Source organism: Hippoglossus stenolepis, chromosome 10 (genome assembly GCF_022539355.2).
Source record: "Hippoglossus stenolepis isolate QCI-W04-F060 chromosome 10, HSTE1.2, whole genome shotgun sequence".
Lineage (NCBI taxonomy): Eukaryota > Metazoa > Chordata > Actinopteri > Pleuronectiformes > Pleuronectidae > Hippoglossus > Hippoglossus stenolepis.
In genome coordinates this window covers 3,224,526-3,248,399 of record NC_061492.1, presented here as the reverse complement: position 1 = coordinate 3,248,399, position 23,874 = coordinate 3,224,526, and the positions used below count along the sequence as shown (strand labels likewise).

The 23,874-nt window shown below is 44.5% G+C and overlaps 1 protein-coding gene across 1 annotated transcript in view; it reads right to left on the bottom strand.

Annotated features, from left to right (window-relative positions):
- Positions 1 to 819: 819 nt before the first annotated feature.
- Positions 820 to 23,874, bottom strand: part of eif2ak3 (eukaryotic translation initiation factor 2-alpha kinase 3) — a 28,852-nt gene continuing 5,797 nt past the window's right edge. Inside the window, exons 2-18 of the mRNA XM_035168954.2 lie at positions 19,616 to 19,745; positions 12,155 to 12,349; positions 11,916 to 12,046; positions 11,507 to 11,774; positions 11,241 to 11,409; positions 11,024 to 11,149; positions 10,611 to 10,733; positions 10,287 to 10,516; positions 9,744 to 9,856; positions 8,184 to 8,306; positions 7,580 to 7,729; positions 6,905 to 7,469; positions 6,242 to 6,415; positions 5,278 to 5,451; positions 5,048 to 5,149; positions 4,291 to 4,353; positions 820 to 3,618 (exon numbers count right to left, since the gene is read on the bottom strand). Of these exons, the coding sequence (XP_035024845.1) occupies positions 3,436 to 3,618; positions 4,291 to 4,353; positions 5,048 to 5,149; positions 5,278 to 5,451; positions 6,242 to 6,415; positions 6,905 to 7,469; positions 7,580 to 7,729; positions 8,184 to 8,306; positions 9,744 to 9,856; positions 10,287 to 10,516; positions 10,611 to 10,733; positions 11,024 to 11,149; positions 11,241 to 11,409; positions 11,507 to 11,774; positions 11,916 to 12,046; positions 12,155 to 12,349; positions 19,616 to 19,745 (3,019 nt within the window). The 3' untranslated portion in view covers positions 820 to 3,435. The remainder of the gene's footprint in view (positions 3,619 to 4,290; positions 4,354 to 5,047; positions 5,150 to 5,277; positions 5,452 to 6,241; positions 6,416 to 6,904; positions 7,470 to 7,579; positions 7,730 to 8,183; positions 8,307 to 9,743; positions 9,857 to 10,286; positions 10,517 to 10,610; positions 10,734 to 11,023; positions 11,150 to 11,240; positions 11,410 to 11,506; positions 11,775 to 11,915; positions 12,047 to 12,154; positions 12,350 to 19,615; positions 19,746 to 23,874) is intronic.

Genomic DNA, 23,874 nt, shown 5'->3' with positions numbered 1-23,874 from the left:
CGGGGCTTTAAACGCACAGGCCCCGCCCCCTTTACGGGCTAGCCTGTTAGCTTAGCCGCTCAGCTGTTAGCATGGCTAGCAGCCATCAGGTTTGTATTCAGCCTTTGTGCTAAATTAATAATAATTATCACGTTCGTATAATTTTACCTATGATCAATATGTTTAGTTGAGTTTTCAAGATACATTTTTCTTTATTTTTGTAATATAATTGTTGATTATTGTACAATATTTTTGTAATATAACAAGTATTTGAACAGCCTCCATAAAAACACACTTTAAGCTATGACCAATATGTTTGGTTTAGTTTTCTTAATTTTCTAAATTAATAAAGAAAGAAAGTTTCTTTGATTTACTTACTTTATTTATTTATTAAAATAAGTTTTATTTTTTAAAAACAAAAAATGTATAAATAGAGTTCAAATAGTTGTCTTGCTCTAGAAATATATAAAGTGAATACAGTATGTAAAGTATATTGTTTTCTTTCTCTACATCACAGTTTGGGCGGGCAGTCCACTAACATGTCGGCGGTTCGATTCCCAGCTCCTCCATTCTGCATTTCTTTGTTGCTTTATTTTTCAGCAGGATTATGCACAAAATATTTAATGGATTTCCATGTGTTTCTCATGTGTTGTGTGCAAAATGAACACTGCATGGTATAAACACACACACACATACAGTAAGTGTACAACAAACTGCACCAAACATCCCTGTTGTTCTGCAGGATTTTGGTGGTTGTTTGCATAATAATAATAATAATAATAATAATAATGTGCCCAACACCAACCCACAGACTTCACACCAATGACACAAAACTGTACAAACGGTATAGAACAGGTTTATTAAATTTAGACTTGTAAGAAGTCATCATATTCCAACGCGCTTCGTCGCATGAAGCGCGTTCATAATAACACCAACCCACAAAGGATTGATCGCGGCATCGGAACATAAATAAAGCAAATAAACATATTTACAGTTCAACGTGGACAGAGAATGGGTTTGTGCACAGGAACACGCAACGAACACATGTCCAGACGGAGGCTTCGGAGAGTGAGAGGAGGGACGTGAGTTTTCCAACGGAACAATCCTCAGGTAACAACGTACCTGGACAACAGGAGCAGGAGGAGGATCGACATATTTCAACAGAGCAAGAAAAACCTACTGTATAATGTTATTCATCTGGTTTGAGGGAAAAGCACAACATCTCTAGAACCTGCGATAATACACTATTGTCAGTAATGCTGATTTCAGTTGAACAGTATATGATAACAAGGTTTTTACTACAGTAGGTGATTTAACTTATTTCTTTCCTGTTGTAAATTAAAAAGAAAAGCATGTTTTAGCTAATTGGTGAAAGAGAAGGATTTACCCAGAATTCATTCCTGAATTCATTTAAAAAACATTAACTCAACAAATGGTGTCACATTGTCAACACAGGATTTAAGTGACAGTACCTTCATACTGTCCTTCACAAAGCAACGTCTGAATATGCAGGATGAGTTTTCACATTTTTTCCGACTGACTTGAGGACACGTGCTGACCGAACTGAACCCGTTCCCTCCTTTAATCGAGGTGATAGAACAGTGTGTTTGAAACCCTTTTACAACAAGAAGAGCTCGTCTTCGCTGGGCCGAGTGGACTGATGGACGAACAACGGTCCTGACTTCCTGTATCAGACACAGTCGAGACTTTACAGTGATCAAAAAACCCTGCAGGATAATCAAAAAACTGCACTTATTTCTAAAAAAAGAGAAGATCCTTAGAAAATTACAATCATTGAAAGCATGTTACAATTAGCAGTGTGAGTGTGTGTAGTTACAAACAAAGGTCATGTGCTCTCCCAGCACTTCTTATGTACATAAAACAATGCTTATGAGGGATCACATGACCAACGTCAGGTCCAGGTCCCCGGTAGACAAACTAGAGGGGGACAAAATAAACAAACAAATAAAACAAACTGTCTCACTTTCTTCGCTAAATGCTATTTTCCTGGATGGTGGGAGAGCTGCAGACCTCAGTGCTTCACCGGGAACACCAGCTGGACGAGGTTGGAGCACAGGAGCCAAATTGCAATAATGTGAGGCGAGTCACAATCAGTTACTCAAAAGTACACGTAACTGATTTTTATTTTTAAATGGCACTCTGGTTCCACCGCTTCTCCTCGGATGCTCGAAGCGCAGCAACCCCCTCCGCTCGGTTTCCCATGTAGGTGGAAACACTGAGATTAATTTCAAAACAGCTACAAGAGGTGATCTGTCTTTGGAGGTCACACTGTAACATTCGGCTCTTTCCGATAACGTCTCCTCTGTGCCCGCTCGCAGTGTGTATCACACTATCTTACAGCGGTCTCATGAAAAAAGGCCATTTACAAGCAACAGCACCTTACAGTATGTACAGGACTGATCAGATGTATCTTCTGGAATTAAAGCAGAAGATATAAACAGGTTTGTCGCCTTCTATTATGTACAGAGAGCAAAAAAGGAGGTGTTTGAAAATGATTGAGCACCTCGTTGTGTAAATTTACACACAGATAAACTGTGTCCAAAGTATTGGCTTTAGGAAACAAAGTCACACTCACCCCTTCACTTTTCTATCAGATACATGCAGAAACGACATGAGCCAGAGGCCCGGCATTCATCCACTCAGGGGCCGCGGGGCCCCTCTCTGAAGGCAAATCACATCTGATGAGCTGGACTCATAAACTCTTCTGTTCTCTCTCGTTATAAAAACACATAGGAAAAAAAGATGGTCTTTTTTTTGGTCTCCCAAATCAGGCATATTTAGTGTCAGGAGCACCGGTTAGTGCTCACACCAGTGATCAGTCACCAGTAGAGAAGATGATCAAGCATCAAAAGGCCCCTTTGTAGTGTCCTCTTGGTTTTGATACCTGAGGTGTTGTGTGAGTGAGTGATGAGAACAAGCAGCGTGTTGTGACCAGACCAGAATCAAATCATATCCAGAACAGCTCTCAGAGCGTCTGTGAGTCAACTCAAAGGACCAGGTGGTGTGAGCCATGTTGGAGTGAGGAGAATATCAGTTTCAGAAAAATCCCAATATTTCAGGCAGCTACGTTTGGAGATAGGAGTTGAGTCCCCACTGAGCTGCACACGTTCCATCCGGTGCTCAGAGCCATCTAAAAGAACCACTTCTGCCGAGTCTGGTCTTGAACATTCGCTTTTAAAATATTCTTGCACTTGTAAGTGAGATTAAAATTGTGAGTTAGGGCAGTATTGTGATGAGCGAATATGTGACAGCATGTGTACTTGCTACGGAGGGAAGGACTTGGTCCGGTTGCGTTAAAGCCACTGAGACAACCTTCCCACAGGTTTGTCGTACTCGGCTTCTAACGTGATTCTGTCTGAGGCGTTGTGCGATGGCAGGGGGGCTGAGGTGTTCTGCTTCGGGGACAGGGGGGTTACATATTGCGTCGTGGGATCTTCAGTTGGACGACGTCTGTCGCGAGGGGCGGCCCATGGACGAGGCGCTGTAGGTGCGGGAGCGCTGCCTCACGGCCATGCGGAACGGAGGCTCCAGCTCCTGGAAGAGGGGCGTCCCCGTGATCTCAGCCGCCTCGGGACGCTCGCTGGGGCTCAGCGACAACATGCTGCGCACCATACTCAGCTGCACACACAGAATACAGCACAGTCAGGGCTTTGATTACAGTCATTTCACAGCTAACATCATCATCCATTAGTTTAACTTGTTCACTTTGCATTAGGCTCATGAAGAACCAGCGCTAATTGTAAGAATAAACATTCAACACACAATTTACTATATAATTGAATAACACATCAACACACAAAGCCGCAGACGCACACAATCACCCACACACACACTCAGAACGAACAGGGCATCTTAAAATAGACCAGCGTACAGCAAGTGAGGGGGGATACTGGGATAACACAGACAGGGTATTACCAGTTTTGCTTTGGGATTATGTTAATCTGATTACAAAGTAAACTGGTAAACAAGGTAACGAAAGCAACTGAACACTGGTCCAGTGGCTGGTGTGGTGATAAACACATATCTGATTATTACTCGTTAAATTCAGAGACTTTATTTTCTGTGATTTAGAAGCATAATAATCCAGGTGCGTTTCTTAATTGGATTAGATTGAGCAGGTTTAAAGATGGTGACGGCTCCTTTGAATCAGACAATATGAGGAGGAACTCTCTGGATGTGTGTTCACTTCCTGCAGCTTCTTCTCAGGTCAGACACAGATAAAATCCTCCTCCCTTGGTTGGGATGAAGTGTGTGTTCACGGCCACTAGGTGACAGCAGCGGGCCACTCACCTCCTGCACGTTGTTTTTGGAGAAGACGTCAGGGAAGCGCAGCGCTCGCACCTCAGTCAGAGTCTGGAACAAACAGGACACGTGTAAACACCTGTGAGTGGAGCTAATGAGACTCAGGTCCTTTGTTATCGAGACCGAAACATCACAGGGGGGGGGGAAGAAAATCTATTCTATTTACAGGGACAATAGTGATTAAAGAGCAAATAAATTAATAGAACAATTATAAATGAAGAAACGGACAGAAAAAATATGCAGCATCATTATAAAGTCTCTAATATAAGTAAAAAAAAAAAATAGAAGAAGCAGGGGTATTATTTCGTTTTTAATCAAACTAGACCTGAAAATGATTATTCAATAGTTCAGTTTGGCTAAATTTGACAATCAGCATAAAATTTATGCTCAAAACACACGTTCATAATCTTGTATTTATTTAATTCATCTTTTTAATTTTTCACTCCCCACCCCCTGTTTACATATTTTGCTCTGCTTACAGTCTGTTGTCCAAACTGATGCTTTATTATATCATGATGCTATATCTCCCACAGAAAATTTTGTATATTTTAACAAGTGAAACAAAAAAGTAAAAGAAAACCTTTAAATTGACGATATAAACCACGTGATAGGAAGTTTTAAAAAGCAGATTTAAACAGTAATATATCAGAGTGTAACAAACCAATCGGGGATTAAATGAAGCTGAGATGTTGAAGAGCAGTTAAGACGTGATGATGTTACTGTGTGCTTGTGTTTGCTGACTCACCCTCACTCTCTCCATCTGCGTCCTGAAAGGATACAGCAGCTCAAACAGGATCAGACCCAGAGAGTAAATATCCACTTTGTGAGAGTACGAGTTTCCAGAAAGCTGCCGGGACGAAAAGGAAAAGACGGTGTCGGAAAAACATGATCAATTTGCTTCACTTACTCTTCAGGAATGATTGGATTCAACTATTCCTAACACAGTTTCTCCTGTAAATATGAATGTTCCCTCACCTGCTCTGGGCTCATGTAGAGCTTCGTGCCAACCTGCCCCGTGTGTCGGGTGAGGAGCGGTGCGGGCGTCAGTGCGCTGGGCTCGTCGTCCTCCTCCTCCTGCTCCATGGCCGTGACCAGGCCAAAGTCTCCCACCTTCACCACGTCGTCCATGGTGAAGAAGATGTTGGAGGGCTGGAGGACGGAAGGGTGAGACTTTAAGTGTCAAACATCAACTACATGAAGTCAGTTATTAGGTATTGGTATCAACAGGAACATGCATTAATCACATTAATCACAAATATGGTGATCGAACATGTTCCTATGTTCTATCTTCCTAAGGAGAGGACATTGTGTAACAAGAGGGACGGACAGACGTCAGGTGTTCCTGATAAGATGTTCAACTCACAATGGAAAGGGAGGAGCTGGCAGAACCAGGGCTCTGTGCCTCTGTTTACCTCTTTCAACATGTGCATGGGAAAGTCATTAAGGCGAAGAGCATTTAAAACCTTCACATCAGCACATTTGATTAAGAGCTGTGTCTGTGGCAGCGTGCAGAGAAATGACTCGAGTGTTTCTGTTCACACCATGAGACGTGTTAGTGTTGTGTTTGACAGGAGGAGCTTTGTTGCACATGAAGGATATTTATGTTTAGAACGAGTTTGGGCAGCAGAAATTATACAATGAGAATAAAATGAGATCAAACTGAGGCTTTAGCCTGTTGAGGACATTATTTATCTCCGTCTGCAAGCTGCTGGTGGTGATGTCATGTAGTTTGCAGGGATTGTAATTTACTGCTGAACGCTCGAGCGATAAAACCATCTCTGCACCTCTGACGTCCAAGTATCTGGAGATCCGTGCGGCACAGTGTCAGCTGTCGTATTTACAATCTGGTGGCCATCTGCCAGCGAAGTCCCACGGACGCAGGCACCGAGCCAAGTGTAAGATATATTGCAGTGGACAGTGTGCGTGTGCACATGTTCACCTTGAGGTCCCTGTGCATGAGCCCCTTGCTGTGCAGGAAGTCGACAGCCTCGGCGATCTGGAGGAAGATATCCAGACACTGGTTGTGCTCCCTCTGCTCCGGGAGGCAGCGCTGAGCCATCCAGTCCTTCAGGTTCTCCTTCCGACAGAGCTGCATCTGGATGTACAGGTACACCTGGAGGAGGGAGGAGACAGTGTGAGTGCAAACCACTTATGTGTGATACTCGTGGAATATTTCCAGAAGGAGGAGGGGGAGAAAAATGGGAAATCTCAAGAATAGAATTAATAATTCAAATCAAATATCAGTACTTTTAAATATTGTAGGTATTACCAGAAGGTATATGTCTTCATTAATGTAAAAAGGATAGAATAGCTCAAAAAAGCTTATTTAATATTGCACATGCACATCATCTGCAGCTACTAAAATGATTCTTGGATCTTGGAAATTTGAATTCTACGTATGTGGAATGTATATCTCCAGAACTATGCATCTTATCAGCTTTACACTTGACACATGTGTATCGTAAAGGGCCCGAGGAAGTGCAGTGTAGAATCTGGTGAGATCTGGACACATGATACATTTAATATTAATAACTTAATTAAGGAGGAAGCAGTAAAACACTGTGAAGCCTTTGATAACAACTGCACTGACTGAGCAACCCACCTTGGGAGAGGGCTGGACTCGCTGAGTTAGAGGAGCTGTAGGGAGAGCCAGGGTGAGTGAGGTTGGCCGAGGGGGAGAGGATGAGGAGGGAGGGATGGATTCCCGTTGTCGGGTGTGCGAGGAAGACGAGCTGGTCTTGTCCGTCAGCACGCCTGCACTGGCCGCACCGGAAGTCACAGAGTCACCGGTATCTGCCTCTGCATCCCGGTCGCAGCCCGAGTCCTCGAACACTATGTCGAAGGAAGAGGAGGTGCAGTCGCTGGGGCCGCGGGGGGGGCACAGCTCGAAGGAGTGGGGGGTGTCGGAAGCGTCGGGGTCAGCCTGGCTGTCCCTCTCCGACATCAGGCTGTCGTGGCCCAGGAGAGGGTGGAAGGACAGGTCGCCGTTGTCGAGGCCGAAACCCACGGCTTCACCGGCGCTGCTGGAGAGGAGGGCGCGGGAATCAGCGGAGGACTCCAGAACGTCTCCTCCAGGGACGGAGACCGGCGAGACGGCGCTGGACACTGGCACTTTGACTGACAGCGCCTCCATGTGGTCGAGGAAGCTCATGGGCCAGTCAGTGGTACTAAAAGAACAAAAGAGTATTTGGTACCATTACAGAAACGATGACCACTTGCAGACCAGGTGCAAGGCTCAACCTGCTGGGCAACACAGGATTTCAAAGCCCAGACTCACCTGGCGTCTTTCAGCCACCGCTTGTCCATGTCCTCCTGCCAGCCCTCGGGGGGGCTCTCCTGCCAGGCGTTGAAGTAGCGGATGATTCCTGGATGCTCCAGCTTGGCCAGAGCCTTCACCTCCCGCATCACCTTCTCACGAGCAAGCTCCCTGACGGATTGAAAAGAAACATCTCAGGCTTGAATTAACATTCATGGAAAGTTGAACAGTTGTTTTCCAGCAGTTGGTTGTTTGATTTACAGGAATTAAAGGTTTTGAATTAGATTTTTTTAAGTTTGTTTTTCCTAATCACTTATTTCATGGTTGAGTGCAAGTGTGAAAAATATAATTTGTTCCATTACAGTAACTGAACCTAATGACATAAATTAAAGTTGCTTTGATAAACCAGGGGCGTAAAAAGCACTTCAACAACAACACGTGGCGTTAGGAGACATGGTTTGTTGTGCCCTGTGTATGTTCCAGGTCTGAATAGTTAATGTTTGATCCTAAATGTCACTTGTTTTGACAAGTACGTTGCTGCTGATAAGAGAGAAAACAGAGAAAACTCAAGAGGGACAAGCCTCCAGAAAGGAAGTGGGCGGTGTGATAAGCATGAGGTCGCTACCTGTTGGGCAGACGGATTCGTTTGATAGCGTAGTTGCAGTCGTCCACTTGGTTGCGGGCTTCAAACACAACACCGAACCCCCCGCGCCCAAGGCACTGCACCGGCTCAAAGTCAGTCAGATACCTGGGGAGAGACATTTTGGTCGTTATGCAGAGAAGAATCCGACTGTAGCAGAGAAGAGCTGGGAGATTTGTACAATTCACTGACGTCACAGAGGTTTATCAAGTGGTAAAACTTTGAGATTAATTTGGGGACAAACATGACCAATATACATGTGTGGTATATATTAGTTTTCTCAATCACACAACACATTTTCCATCTTGAAGGTTTCTGTAGAGACTATATATATGAGAAGTTGCTCTGGACATTTTCCAGAACTTCTCCTCCAGCCTCAGAGTAAACATCACGTAGAAGAAACAGCTTTTGTCGAAGTGTTGCAAACATTTGTTTTCCGCAGCAGAATTTCTACATCATGTCCTCCCTCTCAAATGTTCTACTCAGGCTCCACCCCTCACAAGAATGTTAAGGACATTTTCCTGTTGATGTAAACTCGTCTGACTCGGATAATCTCCAGCTGCCTTCTTCATATGTGAAAGACAAACTGGAAGATGTCAGGAAACTCTTTACTGAGTACATGTCAGCTTTAACTTTCTGCTAAGAGAGACAACAGGAAACTCTGCCGCCGTCCACTAGCTTCACTTCTTCCACACGCTGTCGGAGCGTCTCTGCTCAGGCTCCTCAGGGGACTGAAAGCTGTCTTATTAGGAAGTGTGTGGGCGCATGTGATTCAGGCCGCGTATCCTGATCTCTATCTCCCTCCTCATGATCCTGACTCATGCCAGTCACAGCTGCTGTAACAGCCATCAGTTTTATTTAGAGAACGCTCTTTGGCAAAAGCCATTTGTATGGATTGCAGCAGCAGCAGCAGCTTTAAAGGGAAAGAGGGGCGGGACGGATGTTTGACATTTTATGTTGCGTCAAAAGATGAGAAGTGATGACACCAGGAGAGAAGAAGAACTGAAACTTAATGAGATTCCTGCTCGTGTCTGGGAGAGTGAAGCCACGTTATTTCACTCATGAACGTAAACACGTGTGACGTCCATCAATCACACAACAGGAGCAGAGTGGCAGCCCATGAATTATTCCCACTGATCGTATTTTGGGTTGCCCAAAGTTATGAAAAACTTCTGACAATGTGCTGACAGTGATGTAAAGAGACACTCCGACCCCGTGGCAGATGCTGCTGGGTGGGGCGGGGTCTGCGGGAGAGCCGAGGTCATTGTCATCGGATGGCAAACAGCTGACTCGTCCAATCATTCACGAGTACGGCTCATATCTGCGCATCTCTGCCTGGCTCTGTCACGGCGGGCTGGAAGAGCAGTGGTCACCATGGTAACAGTGCTGGATCTGTAGCTACACCTTGACAGAGTGACTTTGGAGTGCGAAGGAGGACAATTCCCCCGCGCAGCGGCGGAGGCGCCGCGTGAAGTTCTCCTGAGTCATGACAAAACGGTTTTACACACGGAGCACATTCGGCTTCGCGGTTTGCTGGTGACGTACCTGGACACATATTCGCTGGAGCGGGTCTCCGTGGCAACCGGCTCCTTGGATTCCACAACCTCAAGGTCAAACTTGCTGTCCGTCTGGCACTGGGTCTCCGACTCTTTCCGTTGCTTTGACGGACAGAAGGACAGGAAAGAGTTCGTTATTAAAAAAGGCATTTAGAAGGTATCTCAAGAAAACAGTTACAGAAGTACAAGAAGTACAAGTATTCAACTCCTCAGGTCAATCAGGTCTAAGATTAAAGGAATCGTCTATTTATCTTGCTTTAAAAATCTAGAATTTTAAGTGATAAACAAACTTTATCACTTAAAATACTTCACGAGTATTTGCTTGTTGTGCTATATACGTGTTTTGACTCTGTTCACACCTGGTATTCATTTTTTAACCATGTCAAATACATGTTTTATTCATTTTATGACATAAATACCACTATGAGAAAGCAGATTTTTACACTGCACACTGAATTCATAATTAATATTACATGACAAGAGAAACCACCAACAGTCCTACAGGTATCTCTGCTCCTGGCTGTGCTCTTACCCTCACATAGGCCACGGGGGCAGGCGGGTGGAAGAACTTGCGGACGATGTAGGTGGTGGCGACGATGCAGAAGATGATGGTGCCGATGATCTCCTTCCACCAAGGCAGCAGCAGCACGGGGTCCTTTCTCCTGCGGCTTTCACCCCCCGCCACGTTTCCGTTTATCAGGCTCATAGAGCTGTCACGCTTCTCCCGGTAACGCTTGCCATAGGGGAAGTAGTAGCCATTGTCTGCGAGGAGGAAAAAAACGCAGAAATAAGTCAGAAGAGGTTTGGGTTTTCCCTGCTTTACATTCTGCATGTTGGTCCAGTATCAGGTTATTACCATATGGATACTGAAGGATGGACAGGGCTCCGTTGCCGTATTCTTCATGGGAGAACTTGTCATTATTCAGACACTTGTCGAATTCATCGAAGCCGACCAGCGCTGGAGTGCGGGACGGAGAATCTGTGTCAAGGACAAGACGAAAAAGACGTTTGATCCGAGTAGAAAGACGGATCGATGTGGGATGAGAATCTCAGGGTTGAATTTAAGATGGGCAAAGCTTTGATTGGGAGGGAGACAGTGTCCTGATGACTTCAAATATTTCTTTGGGGTGGGGACACGGTTTCTCTTTGAGGATAAATCTACAGTATTGAGGTCAGACTTTGGTCGCTGTGCCGTGGGCGTACATGGCCTCACACACTCACTTTGGTGAGTAGACAGAACAACTAATGACTGAGGAGTCGTAGACTTACGGACTAGAGGCTTCCATTTGACAGTAGGTAGTGGAATTATATCGGTCCCCAACCCGATGGCTTTGGAGGGAAACTTTTCAGCGATCTTCACTGAGGACTGGAGATAGAGCTGTCCCTGGTACATCCCTGGTAAGAGAAGGGAAGAGGAGTTTAATGTGCGCAGATTTAAGAAGGGGAACATCTAGTTTCTATACTGAGTGAATGTGTAGAAACTCACCTAAGTAGACACTAGACTCCGCAGCGCCCCTGGTTTTCCCCGGATCATCCTCATCGTCCTCCTCCTCATCAATTTCTGACTGGCTGCTGTAGGCGGTGTCGTCAAACAGGTTGATCGGTGTGACCTTACCACCGCCCACCAGCCAGGCGGAGGCAATAGGTGTGCAGAACTACACAACACAGGTGAAGCAGAAGTTATTGGATCTCTACAAAAGAAGTTAAACACCAGTACATGTACTTAAAAAAAAAAGTTAAATATCGTCTCACCTGATGCTCCCAGACCAGCTGACCATCAGGCTCAGTGCTGAAGGCCATGACCTTCCAATCAGGGACAGACACTTTGATGACCAGGTCCAGATTCTGGTTCTGTTTGTGCTGGTTCTGCGTCTGCTCCCTCTCTTTGGGTTCATCTGAGATGACACGCTGACTCTCCCTCCAGCCGTCGCCATTCGCCAAGTCTCCCTCCAGGAGGTTCATTCCAGGCTGCGTCTCGGGAAGAAGCTTCAGCTCAAAGTTCCCAACACTAAAGTTCCACCTTGTAAAGAGAAAGAGAGAATTGAGCTGAAACAACTTCTTTTATTGTAATTTTTCAAATGATAATGAGTTTAACTTAATGGCTTCATGGCTCAGGTCGACTGACTGACAATGACAGACTGATTGATTAAATAAAACTCACTTCTCCATCCCTGATCGAGGTCTGATGGCTCGCACAGTCTTCTGAGTTCTCTGCAGCAGGAGCACATCCTCCGACTCCATCTCTTTATCCCCCGACTGGCTGCATCCGACCGTGGAGCAGATGTACCGAAGCTGAAGAACGGCGTTATGGTTTAGATTAGGTTGACTAGTTTGATGCACAGAGGATTTCTGATTTCATTCATTACATTACTACACGTTAATTGAAATGCCTTCACCGACCTTGCCGCTGTAGGCACCCAGGCCATAGGTAGTGAGGGATTTCCCCCCGACCAGAACCGTGTCCTCTCCGATACGGAAGGACGACTCCAGCAGGGACTCCACGCTGAAAGGCACTGCCTCCATACTCTCTCTGTCCCGGTTCCACTGGAACAAGGCACCGTCCAGTGAGGGGATGACCATCTTGTTGCCAAACACCTGCAGGAGCAGAATCAGATTAGCTTTATCTTTAAGTAAGTTAATTAAATTAGTCAGAGAGGCCCAATGATTAGCTGATTAACTGAGTAAAATAGCCTGCTACTCTTTTGATTATCAAGTAATCATCTTGTCAAAGTAATTTTTAGAAATAAAATGTATATATATTTATATTCGTTCAGACCTTCAGGTGAGTTTGTACTTTCTTCTGTTTTATGTCATAAAAAAAGTGAAGGTTTGGATTTTGGACTCTGAAGTTGAATTTGAAGTCGAGCCGACCGATTTATCAGTTGGCTGATAAGTAGTGGCTGATATGAGCCGTTATATTGTCGATATATAAAAGTCAAACGTTTTCATATCAGCACATGAGTATCAGAAATGGTTTTAATCCCCAATTTCATTATCGGCATTGGCCTCCAAACATCCATGTGAGTCGGATTCTACTTGAAAAGCATGAACGTTAATGTCTGAAAACACCTGGGCTCAAACTACCGCACTGAACAAGCCTCAGATATACAGAAGATAATGTGACATACTTTATAAACTCCATCTTACAAAAGGGGCAAGTTGCTGAACAACTTCATTCTCGACAAAACAACAAATTCTGAACCCAACGTCTTCAGTCCGGTGCAGAAGCTGAACACACTAATATCTTCTGCAGGTTTTCAGACAATTGTTCGAAACACAAAAACACTTGCCCACACAGACGGCACTGTCCGACTCACATCCACCCACACAGCAGCAGCAGCAGCGTTAGCCCCCGCACACTTGGACTCAATCGACAGGCCTGGGACCATTACACAACTAAGAGCCCAAGTAATTAACCTGGATCTTTATAAAAGTGTGCAACCGTGGATAATGTGTGTGTGTGTGACCCTGCTTGTGTGCTACTAGGTGCTCACTGTAGGGAAGCAGCAAGGATGACATCATTTCAAAAACCCAGAGTCTAATCCTGATTTAACCTCCGCAGCTTTAGCTCAGCAGGGGGTGCGGGGACAATTGTTTTTCTTCCAGCACGTCAGGCACTGTTTTACCGAGCGTGTCACCAAAAATCAGTATCACTCGCTTGTTGAGAGACACGTCAGGTGTTGCTGGGGTCGAACCGGTGACCAGTCAGTCACCTTGTTAGGGAAATCCAATCAGACTCTATTAGGGTCAGTGTAGTGGCTTTGTGGGGGATTTAAACATGTCAGCGGGGAGCGATGTGCCGTAACGATTTACTAGAGAGCACAGCCGAGACCAGAGGTGATGTCATCTTTTTGGACGGAGGGAGGAGGGAAGATAAATTTAGCAAGTGAAAGGGGGAGGGGTTGACCACCACATCACACCATGCTGGTGGGGGGGTAAAGAGGTTTAGAGAGGGGAACTTCTCAGAGCCGTGGATGAGTCATCCAGCTCCTGACGTCTGAACCCACCCGGCCCAAAGACCACACACACACACACACACACACACACACACACACACACACACACACACACACACACACACACACACACACACACACACACACACACACACACACACACACACACACACACACACACACACACACACACACACACACACACCTACAAAAGTTAGATATTCAGTCAATATTCAGACTATTGACCTAATTCTGAATAAGACATTGTTTCCATTGGGATGTTTACATGAGCTGCTAATAGAATATTCCATCCATATTCATGTTTGCATGTTACAGATCAAGGTCTGATTATGATTCACGTCAACATTAAGTCCTACGACTTGTTCACACTCGATCCCAGAACATGTCGTCAAGCAGTTGATAACTGACGCATGTCGAGGCAGCAATTACGACATATTCATGTTGACATAATGAGACTTAAGTCAAATGGTCTCCATGTCTAAATTTGATTTATTGCTTATATGGAGGATGAACAGATTCTGGTTAAAGTCATCAGAAAATGCTGTTTACATGACAGTGTCTTATTCAGACTATTGTCTTAATCGGGTTATTATCAGATTATTATCGATTGCTGTCAAGCGTCCTACAGAACCCGGAGTAAAAATTGCTAATTGAAAGAAATCCGACTTAAATGAAGGAGAGATTAATAAATAATTCAAGATGTACATGTGCTGTTTCTTCAGCAGTTCACTTTACAAACATTGGTGCAATTATATAAATGCTACGACTTAATATTACTTCCTTCACATTGTATGAACATGAATCTAATAGAAATTGTGTTGTTTTAACGCCGTTAAGACGAGGGCCATCTAATACAATCCATGTTTTATCATTATCAAATCATGTTTTATGACTTTTGGCAAAGGAGCTGAAGAAGATTATGTAACATACATTTCATTACTTTCTCATAAACCTTGTGTCTGTTGGGTTGATTTTCCACCTTAAAACTTAAGAGCATCCACGACGTTTACAGAGTTTATAACTCGCTATATCTAAGAAATGCATCTCCTTAAAATGGAAATCTGTTCTGCTAATTAAATTTAGGTTATTAAAGATTTTGTAGCTGCACTGCATTCGAGAAACAAACACTTTGAAGAGAAAGGATCTATTTTAATGAAGATGTGGTCGCCCTTTCTACATGAAAACAACCCATCAAAGCAAATTAAAAGGTAACCTTGATGAAAAGCAGATGAATATATGATCATTAGCCCCCCCCCCTCATTTGTTTTATGTCTTTGTCTCGTCTGTTTAATAAACTGGTCTTTGTTTGCCCTGATCTGTTTTGTTGAGTTTCATATTTTGGACTTATCTTCGAAAAAGAGAAAGGAAACATGTTCAAAAACAAAACTTCCGAAGACTAACAAAATAAATTATTCAAAAGAGACGATCACTTAAAAAATTATTGTAAATGATAAAAAAAAAAAAAAAAACTGCTTTCTCAGCACAAATCTTCTCCTCGTGTCTTTCCTGGGCCTATTAATTTTTAATACTCTATACACCAGACTCATTCAAGACTTCTTTTTTTTTTTTTTTGAATGTGCCCCATTGCTGACAAAAATATCCACCATCACTGGATATTTTAATGGAAGTGTTATTTTGAGGTAGAGTCACTGTGGGAGGTCAGTTTGTGGCTGAATACATTTTGTTTTGCACTTGTATGTCTGTTAAGTTCATATTTATCCTCTTTTTTTATTATTGCTGATGTTAAAATGTTATTTTCTAAACACAACTTATTTCCAGGGGTGATATGTTTTTCATCCTCGTCCTTTTTTGTTCTTTGTTTGTCAGATTACACCAAAAAAGTAAACTTAAGGATGGGACATGGGCCAAGGAGGAATGTTGGCATGGATCCAGACAAAAGGGGCAGATTCAGGATTTCTTTTCAACTTCTCAACAATAATTTGGTGGTTGTGTTCAACCGGTTACAGCCTGATTGAATTTAAAAAGGGACTGTTGGGCCTTGGGTATGCGAGTTATGTGCTCGCCTGAGTGCCTCTGTAGTCGTGGAGGCGTTTCTCCAAAGTCTTCCACTTGATGATCGTTTGGCGTTTCTAATCATGTCATTGTATTCTACCCTTGGGAAATGCAGCGGGGGTGGGGGGGAGGTTCAGAGGAAGCGAGCGGGGAGAAGAGGTTGGACAGCAGTTGCAGTGTGTGTGTCTGTGTGTGTGTGTTGGTGCTGATGCTCCAGCGATCCTGTCAAACAGAGTCAGTTCTCACCCACTTCTAATGTGCCACTGTTGTTGGTCCACAAGGCTACAGCTTTACTTAAAGGTGGCAGACAGTGTGTGTGTGTGTGTGTGTGTGTGTGTGTGTGTGTGTGTGTGTGTGTGTGTGAGTGTGTGTGTGTGTGTGTGTGTGGAGAGAATTACTGGAGGTTTGAAGCACAAAAAACACAATCAAAACAAAATTAGAGCAACTATGCACTATATCAATGTTGCTTTTATGAGTCTTGCCTGTAAATGATATGTACATTATCTGCATATCATACTATATACTGTCTATATACATTAAAAAGAACTGTATTATATATTTTCTGCATGTTGTTTTTATTCACTTGGCCAAACAAACCCGATTTAGATTCTGATACGAGACTGATCTAATTGTGTGGGAAGAAAATGCCCATCTTGCCGTTTTCATTTCCTTCGCACCGCCGGTTGAATAATTGCTTGTCACATTAGTCACCGCGCGGCGGTCAGTGGTTCGTCACCGTGTAGTGATCAATCAGGTTCTCTCCACATTCATTCAGGCACGCTGCATGCCAGCAGACGTGCGCAGGTGTGTGCGTGTGTGTGTGTGTGTGTGTGTGTCGTGGCGTGAGCGAGTGTGTATTGTCTCTTATGTGATGACATCATCTTTGGAATGAAGCATTACCTCACCTCACTAATCACCCCCACTCTTCATCCCTTTAACCCCGCCCCCTTAGCATGACTCACTCCATATTGGCACAGAATTCCTCCATCTAACCCCCCACCACCACACACAAAGACACCCTTCACCCCTCTCCAAACAACCCCGAGCGACTCTTGGCTTTTTGAAGTGATGGCTTCTTTTTCTGCAGACAAAGCTGTTTGTGGCTCTGCTGTCCCTCTTTTCACTGAAGACACACACTCGCACACTCTCTCACACACACCACATACACACACTCTGGAGGATGCAGCAGGTGACTGGCTGCTTCCTCCCCGGCATGCCGAGGCCAGCCAATGGCACGGCGGCAGACCCCCATAGCCTCTAATCACCGAGCAGACTGGTGTCTCAGGGACTCGGCGAGCGCCAATGAAACTGTTTCCAAGTGCAAGGGAGGCATTGTGGGGGTAGGAGACAGTAGTGCCCCCCCCACCCTCAGCAAAACATACCCAGACACAGACAGGGTAGGTAGCAGACAGGCATCCCAGGTTATGAGGGCAGAGAGGGCATGGCTGGGTTTGAACTTACATAAACTACTGTACATCAACACACACATACACACACACACACACACACACACACACACACACACACTAGGAAGGGATCATAACAAATGACGTCACAGCAAGTCACTGGGTTCAGAGCTGACAGGCATCCCTCCATGTTCCACCTTGTCTGTCACACACACACACACACACACACACACAGTCAGTCAGCATCCTCTGTCACAACACTAGAGGTTGACAGGAGGATGTTACACGTGTGTGTGTGTGTGTGTGTGTTTGTGTGTGTTTGTATCAACATTGGATGTAAAGATCAGGGAAAGCGTCAGAGACATTAAAAGTAAAAGTTACTAAAATAGAACAATTTTGAAACGAGTAATCGAGTACTGAGGTATTTTTTATATGTTTGATATTTTACTTTCACTTTCATTATCTAAGAAAACCTAAACAAAATAAACTAAAGAGGGAAGATTTAAATGGATTTTTAACTGATTTTAAAATCAGTGGCTTTTGCCCTAATAGAGAGATTATTTTTTACTGAAGAGGGAAATTTAATAACTTGAAATTTATGGCATATGTGCTATTTTTGTCTGGTTTTGATCGAATTTCCTAAAGAGAATAACAGATTGAACACAACGTAAAAAACAAACAATCTCACCATATCTCCAGGTCCCACATATCAAGTGTGATATCTTGCATTTCAGCAATTTGGGGCGACTTTATATTCAAGGTCAAATGTAGATTCTGACACGATCTCTGCTGTATAAACTATAAGAGCTTGGAGGAACCTTTAGGGGTTCTCCACATTAGAACCTCAGAGGACCCTGGAAACAAAAGGCTCATGAATTCGGATTTTTTTTTTCTGCGTCCCGACCTCGTGGCACAGAGCAGAACAAGTCAGACGGGTTTTTAAAAAGCCAAACACACAAACACACACACAGAGACACACACACACAGCAGCTGATATCTCAGTGATTAAATCCCTCCTTCTAATTGCAGGTTTGCTGATCAGCTGCTGTGGAGCTGAGCGGAAATGAAAACAAGACTTTTCAGACTGAACGACAGATACTTGAGAACCACTTCACCCACTAATACGAGAGGTTTTAAATACTTCAATGAAATACTTCCGTAGTGAGTAAACAAATCAAAAAACACTCAATACTTAAACACTGCTTTAATTTCATAAACATACTTCACACTCTTGTTGAGCAAAGCTTTTAAACTGTCATTAAAACAGAGTTGGCTCTTTGTCTGTGCTGCCAACAACCAACAACTGATTCCAAAATCAATCAATCCACTTCTGTAGGAAACAAACAAAATAAAAAAATATCCCAACCATGAGCCTGGATTATTTGTCTGGGGAAAAGAAAACAACCTGTCAGAAGATATTAAACTTAAACAGAAATCGTTACACCACACGCATAAAGCAGAGATGTCCTTATATAACAGAAGCGCCGAGTTCATTACACTTGTTCACTCTCAAACCAGCACGAGCAAACTAAAATTAAACTGATATCAGCAGCCACCCAGACTCTCGTTAGTATCAGAGGCTTCTTTGCCCCCCCGAGGCAAAACTTTCAAGTGGAGTGAGTCCACATCAAAGTAAACCATGAGCACATCTCGAGTATTTATTTGGGCGAGCGGCGCTCTGGTCTCGCTCTGGGCTACACTTCACTTTCAGCATGTCGGTGTGGGCGGTTTAAGCCTCTGTGTACATGCACAGGCGAGGGTCTTGCTGCGCTTGTATGTGTAAACCAGCACCTTCAACAAAGAGGCTAATCCTCCAGGCGAAACAGCTACTCTCAGATTTGTGTGGGGGTGTACACCATGTCTGGTATGTATTATGTATATGTGTGTGTGCACATGCCATGAATGTAAGCAACAGCAACCCTTGGTCGGCTGTTCAAAGTGCACAGAGTTCAATTGCTGGTCGACGGAGAGCGAGCCTGCAGGGACAGTGTTTGTTTTGAGATGAGACCGCGTCTTTAACTTCCCACCGACACGTCAAGACTGTGGAAATTGACTTTTTTCATCCACTGGTAGATGTTAATCTGCTGAACAATGTCTGTTTGACTTATTTAAGTGCCTGTGGTCGACTCTGGTGTTTATCAGATGAGGCTGATGTTGTTAGGCTTCATAAAACCGAATGTTTTATTGTTTTGAACGTTGTATTTTACTGCATAACACTATTAACATGGAGGAGGCAGGGTTTGAACTATAACATACTGCAGCCAGCCACCAGGGGGCGATGAAGACACTTTGGCTTCACTTTAAGGTAGCTGTCATGTCTTTCATTGTGATATTGGATGAACAGAGAGGGCATTAAATCTAAATTCTTCCAGATGAGCGCTTGCTCAACATGATGTGTTTTGTTTATTATGTACATTTCAGATGAATTAAAAAAAACACAGCAGAAACTTTGACGTTGGTTCTACCTCAGGTTTGCTGAGGCTGGAGGACACCAGGCACCCGGACCTGGCATCGAGATCCCACTGCTTCCTGCCCTGGTTGTGAGGGTCCAGAGCAGAGATCCGTCCATCCAGCGTGCTGATGATCACAAGAGACCTAAGGGCAGAACAGAAAGAGTTCAACACACTCATCTGGAGGGTTTGTAAAAGCAGCGACGTGTATCAGCAGGCTGTCTTTTTACTTTGCAAATGTGCGCCCGTGTTATCCTTTAACGCCATTCTCCCAGTGGGGGCTTGAGTCTAATGCCATCACAGATAAGACAGTAAAGGGCAGAGACGTGCGGTGGTGCAGATGTCGTCTTTCCCTCTCTAGTCTACCCTTGATTAGCGAGCAGGGTGACCTTCAACTGCAGCCGACGGCGCACCTGTGCCATGACAGACCTCATCCTTAAAGCTGAGATCACATCGGAGGGTTGTTAAAACCTGACCAGACGTCCCCCACACACACACACACGTATTTACATAGAAAATACAGCAGGGACATGTGAGACCATATATTTTGAGTTGGTAGTGAAACAAACAGGAATCCACCAAACTGCACCAGGTTCATTCAAGCTGCGATTTGCACGGAGAAGACAAACAATGGCTGAGAGGCTGAATAAAGAGACTGATATAGATCTGATGGAGCTGATGGAATCTAGAATAAATAAACTTCAAACCATCTGGGACTAAATTTAAGATTTAAACTAAGATCAACAAACAAAGCTGTGATACGTGCAAGGTTGAAATGATCTTTAAACTGATATCTTATGTCTTTAACTCAGCCAGAAAGGTTATGTTTTTACCTCTGTCTGTTTTCTGCTTGTTGATAAAACAAAAAAAACAACGGATTTCCACAAAACTTGGCGGAAGGACGCGAGATGGACCAAGAGAGAAGCCAGTAAACTTTGGTGTGGATCTGTGGATAGGATTTGTTTCAAATAGGACGATTTGATTTCTCAAAGAATTATTCATGGTTCTTGATGATAAAAACACACAGGCACATATAGAGGACTGTATCTATGAGTGTGTGCAGTTTGCTGCAGCCTACGTTCAGGGGACTGTTGGCCCTACACAGTGTCACTCCTGATTTATAAATGTGAACTTAATGGCCATCCACCCTCTCCAGCAGAGACACGGGAGTCTGCTGCGCCTCAGGTCTGGAAGGAGCACACTGACTCTTCTGAGGCAGATGGTAAGAGGGACTGTGAGGAGCACACAGGGGGATTTGCCATGGTTACTTTTCTCAGGCTTGAATCTGTTATTACTGCCACAACATTACACTAAATTATATGTAAAACCTTAAATAGATATGTCTTTTATTCCATGGATTCGGAGAGTGACATGTTCTGATTCGTCCTGGCTTTTTTTTCGTCCCGGACTCGCCAACATTGGCAGAAAATCTGTGTTCACCAACATGACAAGCGTGTTGTGAATTTGGCTCAATGTGAATGAAATTTTAATTGAACTGAAACATTGGCCTGACAGCCCGAGATGACAGCTCATAAAAATACCATCTCAGAAATAAATAAGAAAACAAAAACCCTTCAGAGATCTTCTTCAGTTTAATAAAGTTTTAAAACACAGGCCTCGAGGATATAGTGAAATAAATGATCTATAATTCAGCATTATAATAATGTAATGAACATATTTGAATACTACAAGCTGTTACAGCAAAATAAAGGGAATAGTATTCCACATATTTCATTCAGAGGCATTAATGACCAAGAAAGAATGAGCAGCTAAAAATACGAGGAGGGGAAAACATGCAGGGGGTGACAGTGTTTTCCCCGAGATGATCTACGAGCTGCTCGCTTCTCACAGCACCACAACTCTTAACCTCGAAGGAGAGAATTAAAAACTATTGTAGAGGTGGCTTTTTTTAAATATCAGCTTTTCGTGTATTTCTCCTCCTGTTTCGAGGGTTTTCCCCAAGAATAATTTATTCCTGTTTTATGTGCCCACACAGCAGGTTTTGTAAACATTTCTCCTCTTACACGGAGTAACTCCAGGCTAAACAACAGCCCAACTGAATGAATCAAGACTAAGTTACTCCGAGGGCTTCTGCCGCATTGCCTGTCAGTCATGCCCTGACTGAGCGCTGGCAGGGGCCACCTCCTGACTATTGATTTGTATCTGTCTAGAGAAGATGCTGTCAACTGGGCTTTTAGCTTTATTTAACCAGCGAGGGTCTGCTGAGCACACACGCTGCCGCTGGGCACATCCTGCCTCACATCCACACAGCTGGGACCCAAGTTTCCCTCTGTTGGCCACTGGGGCATATGGGGTTTAACTGCCTCCCTCGAGGGCAACAAGGCAGCAGCGGCGGAGGCAAGAAGAAATGTTTAACTTGTTTGTTTCCCAGCTCGGACCGAAAAAGAAAAATGGGGCAATTCAGGAAAATGACGCCTCTCAACAGCATCCTGTTATTGTTGTGTATTTAATATAAGCGTCAACAGCACCATCCATCATTCAGACGGAGCAGGTGAATTGCTATCGACAAGCTGTAATCCCTATTGATTCCACCTATCGAGCATTCCTCAGTCACGGAGGAGAAGGAGCATGTTCAAGGATGTTTAAGCCTTAGGACAACTAAGAAATGGATTGTTTCAGAGGGGGCAAAATCAATTTTAGGAAGGTTTCCTCTTATGTTTCACTTCAGACACAGACACATTCACTTGCATGCTCTGGACCAGCTCGCTGTTTCATCTCAACTGGCGCTGTAAGTTTGAATAAAAATGCAAATAGGATCACTTAAGAGTAATGAGCCATGTGTCTTTCAGCCTCATCAAAGCCAAGATTATCTCCCCAAATCTGCTCTAAGCGTTATCAGCCTCGCCACTAGCACTGAAGTATAGAGCGCTAAAAGAAAAACATTGTTGTTCCTCTCGGCAACCAGTAAAAACACAGCGCTAAAGCCCGCTCTCACCCACTCGATTGGCTGCGAGACCCTGCCAAAAATATTAGGCTGATTGGTTGTTGCTAAGCAGGCGGCTCTGTGAGAGGGTGGGAGCTTTGGCGGACTTCTCCAGGACCGGCCCTGCCCCCTCCGAGTCACGCTGCGAATGTAGAAGAGAGGAAGAAGAAGAAGTCGCTGAGAGCATCGAGTTCAACTTCAGAGACGGAGAAGGAGGAGAGCGAGAGATAGTGGAATTTCATTCTGAAACGAGTGATCAAAGCTTTCCGTGGACTCTTTGTTCTCCAGATAAAGGATCAGGAGGAGTAGAGCGAGGGGTGGGGGTCCACACTTGGCTGTAAAACTTAGGCACTATAATGATAATGGGGGAAAAGAGCAGCGGAGGAGAGGATGGGGGAGTAGAAACAAATAAAATACTACTGATCCCATCAATAAACACAACCCAAACAAAACAAACAGCCCCACTGTATCATTTAGAAATGGAGGCCATTTATTTTTTTCCATGGCTGAGCCCCGAGACACCGGCTCATCACCAAAGGGAGAACATGCAGCCTATGGGGCTGCTGCCGCCGACTGCGACGTGTCGGGCGGCGGAGAGACGCTGAAAGAGACGTCGGAGGAGAGGAAGAAAGAGTGAGAGCAGAGAGGCTGCCGACAGACTGAGGGTTGTTAGTGTCCTCGCCTGTTATTCTGTCAAAAGTGTCATAACAGTGGCGAGTGTTTCTTCAATCACTAAGTATATGGCGGAGCAGGGAGCCAATTAGCTCTGCTCTCACCAGACTCTCTGCTCCTCCGAGACCCTCCGCCTCAGTCTGCACACACCGGCAAAACCGAGCTGCTGGTAAACACACTCCATTGAAAGAAACAACCAGGATGTTTACACAGGCCGAGTCTCCAAGGAGCGGGAGCCGCCGAGCTGGACCAATCGCAATGGGCTGCAACGTCCCGGCAGCCAATGAGAGCGCTGTTTTTCTCCTCACTTGGCCAATGGGCGGGTGGCTCTGCAGACGATGAGCCAACGGTAGGGCAGAACTGCCTGTAACCATGCAACAGCGAGCAGCCTGAATGCACGCTGGAGTGTGGAGTTCTGCTGCCGCGCAGCTGCCACTCAGCTTCCCGTGCAGCCATGGAGAGGCAGAACAAAAATATGAGAGCATGGGGAGCACGTGGTGTGAAAGTTATGGATGCAGCTCTGAGCCGGCCGCACCCAGCACCACCAGCTGAACCAGCTGCACCAGCAGGAGGAGGGGGAAACAAGTCAAGTGCATTCCTTTAAACTGTGCACGTGACACAAAGTGGAGGTTTTAAATATTAAATGTAATATTATTAT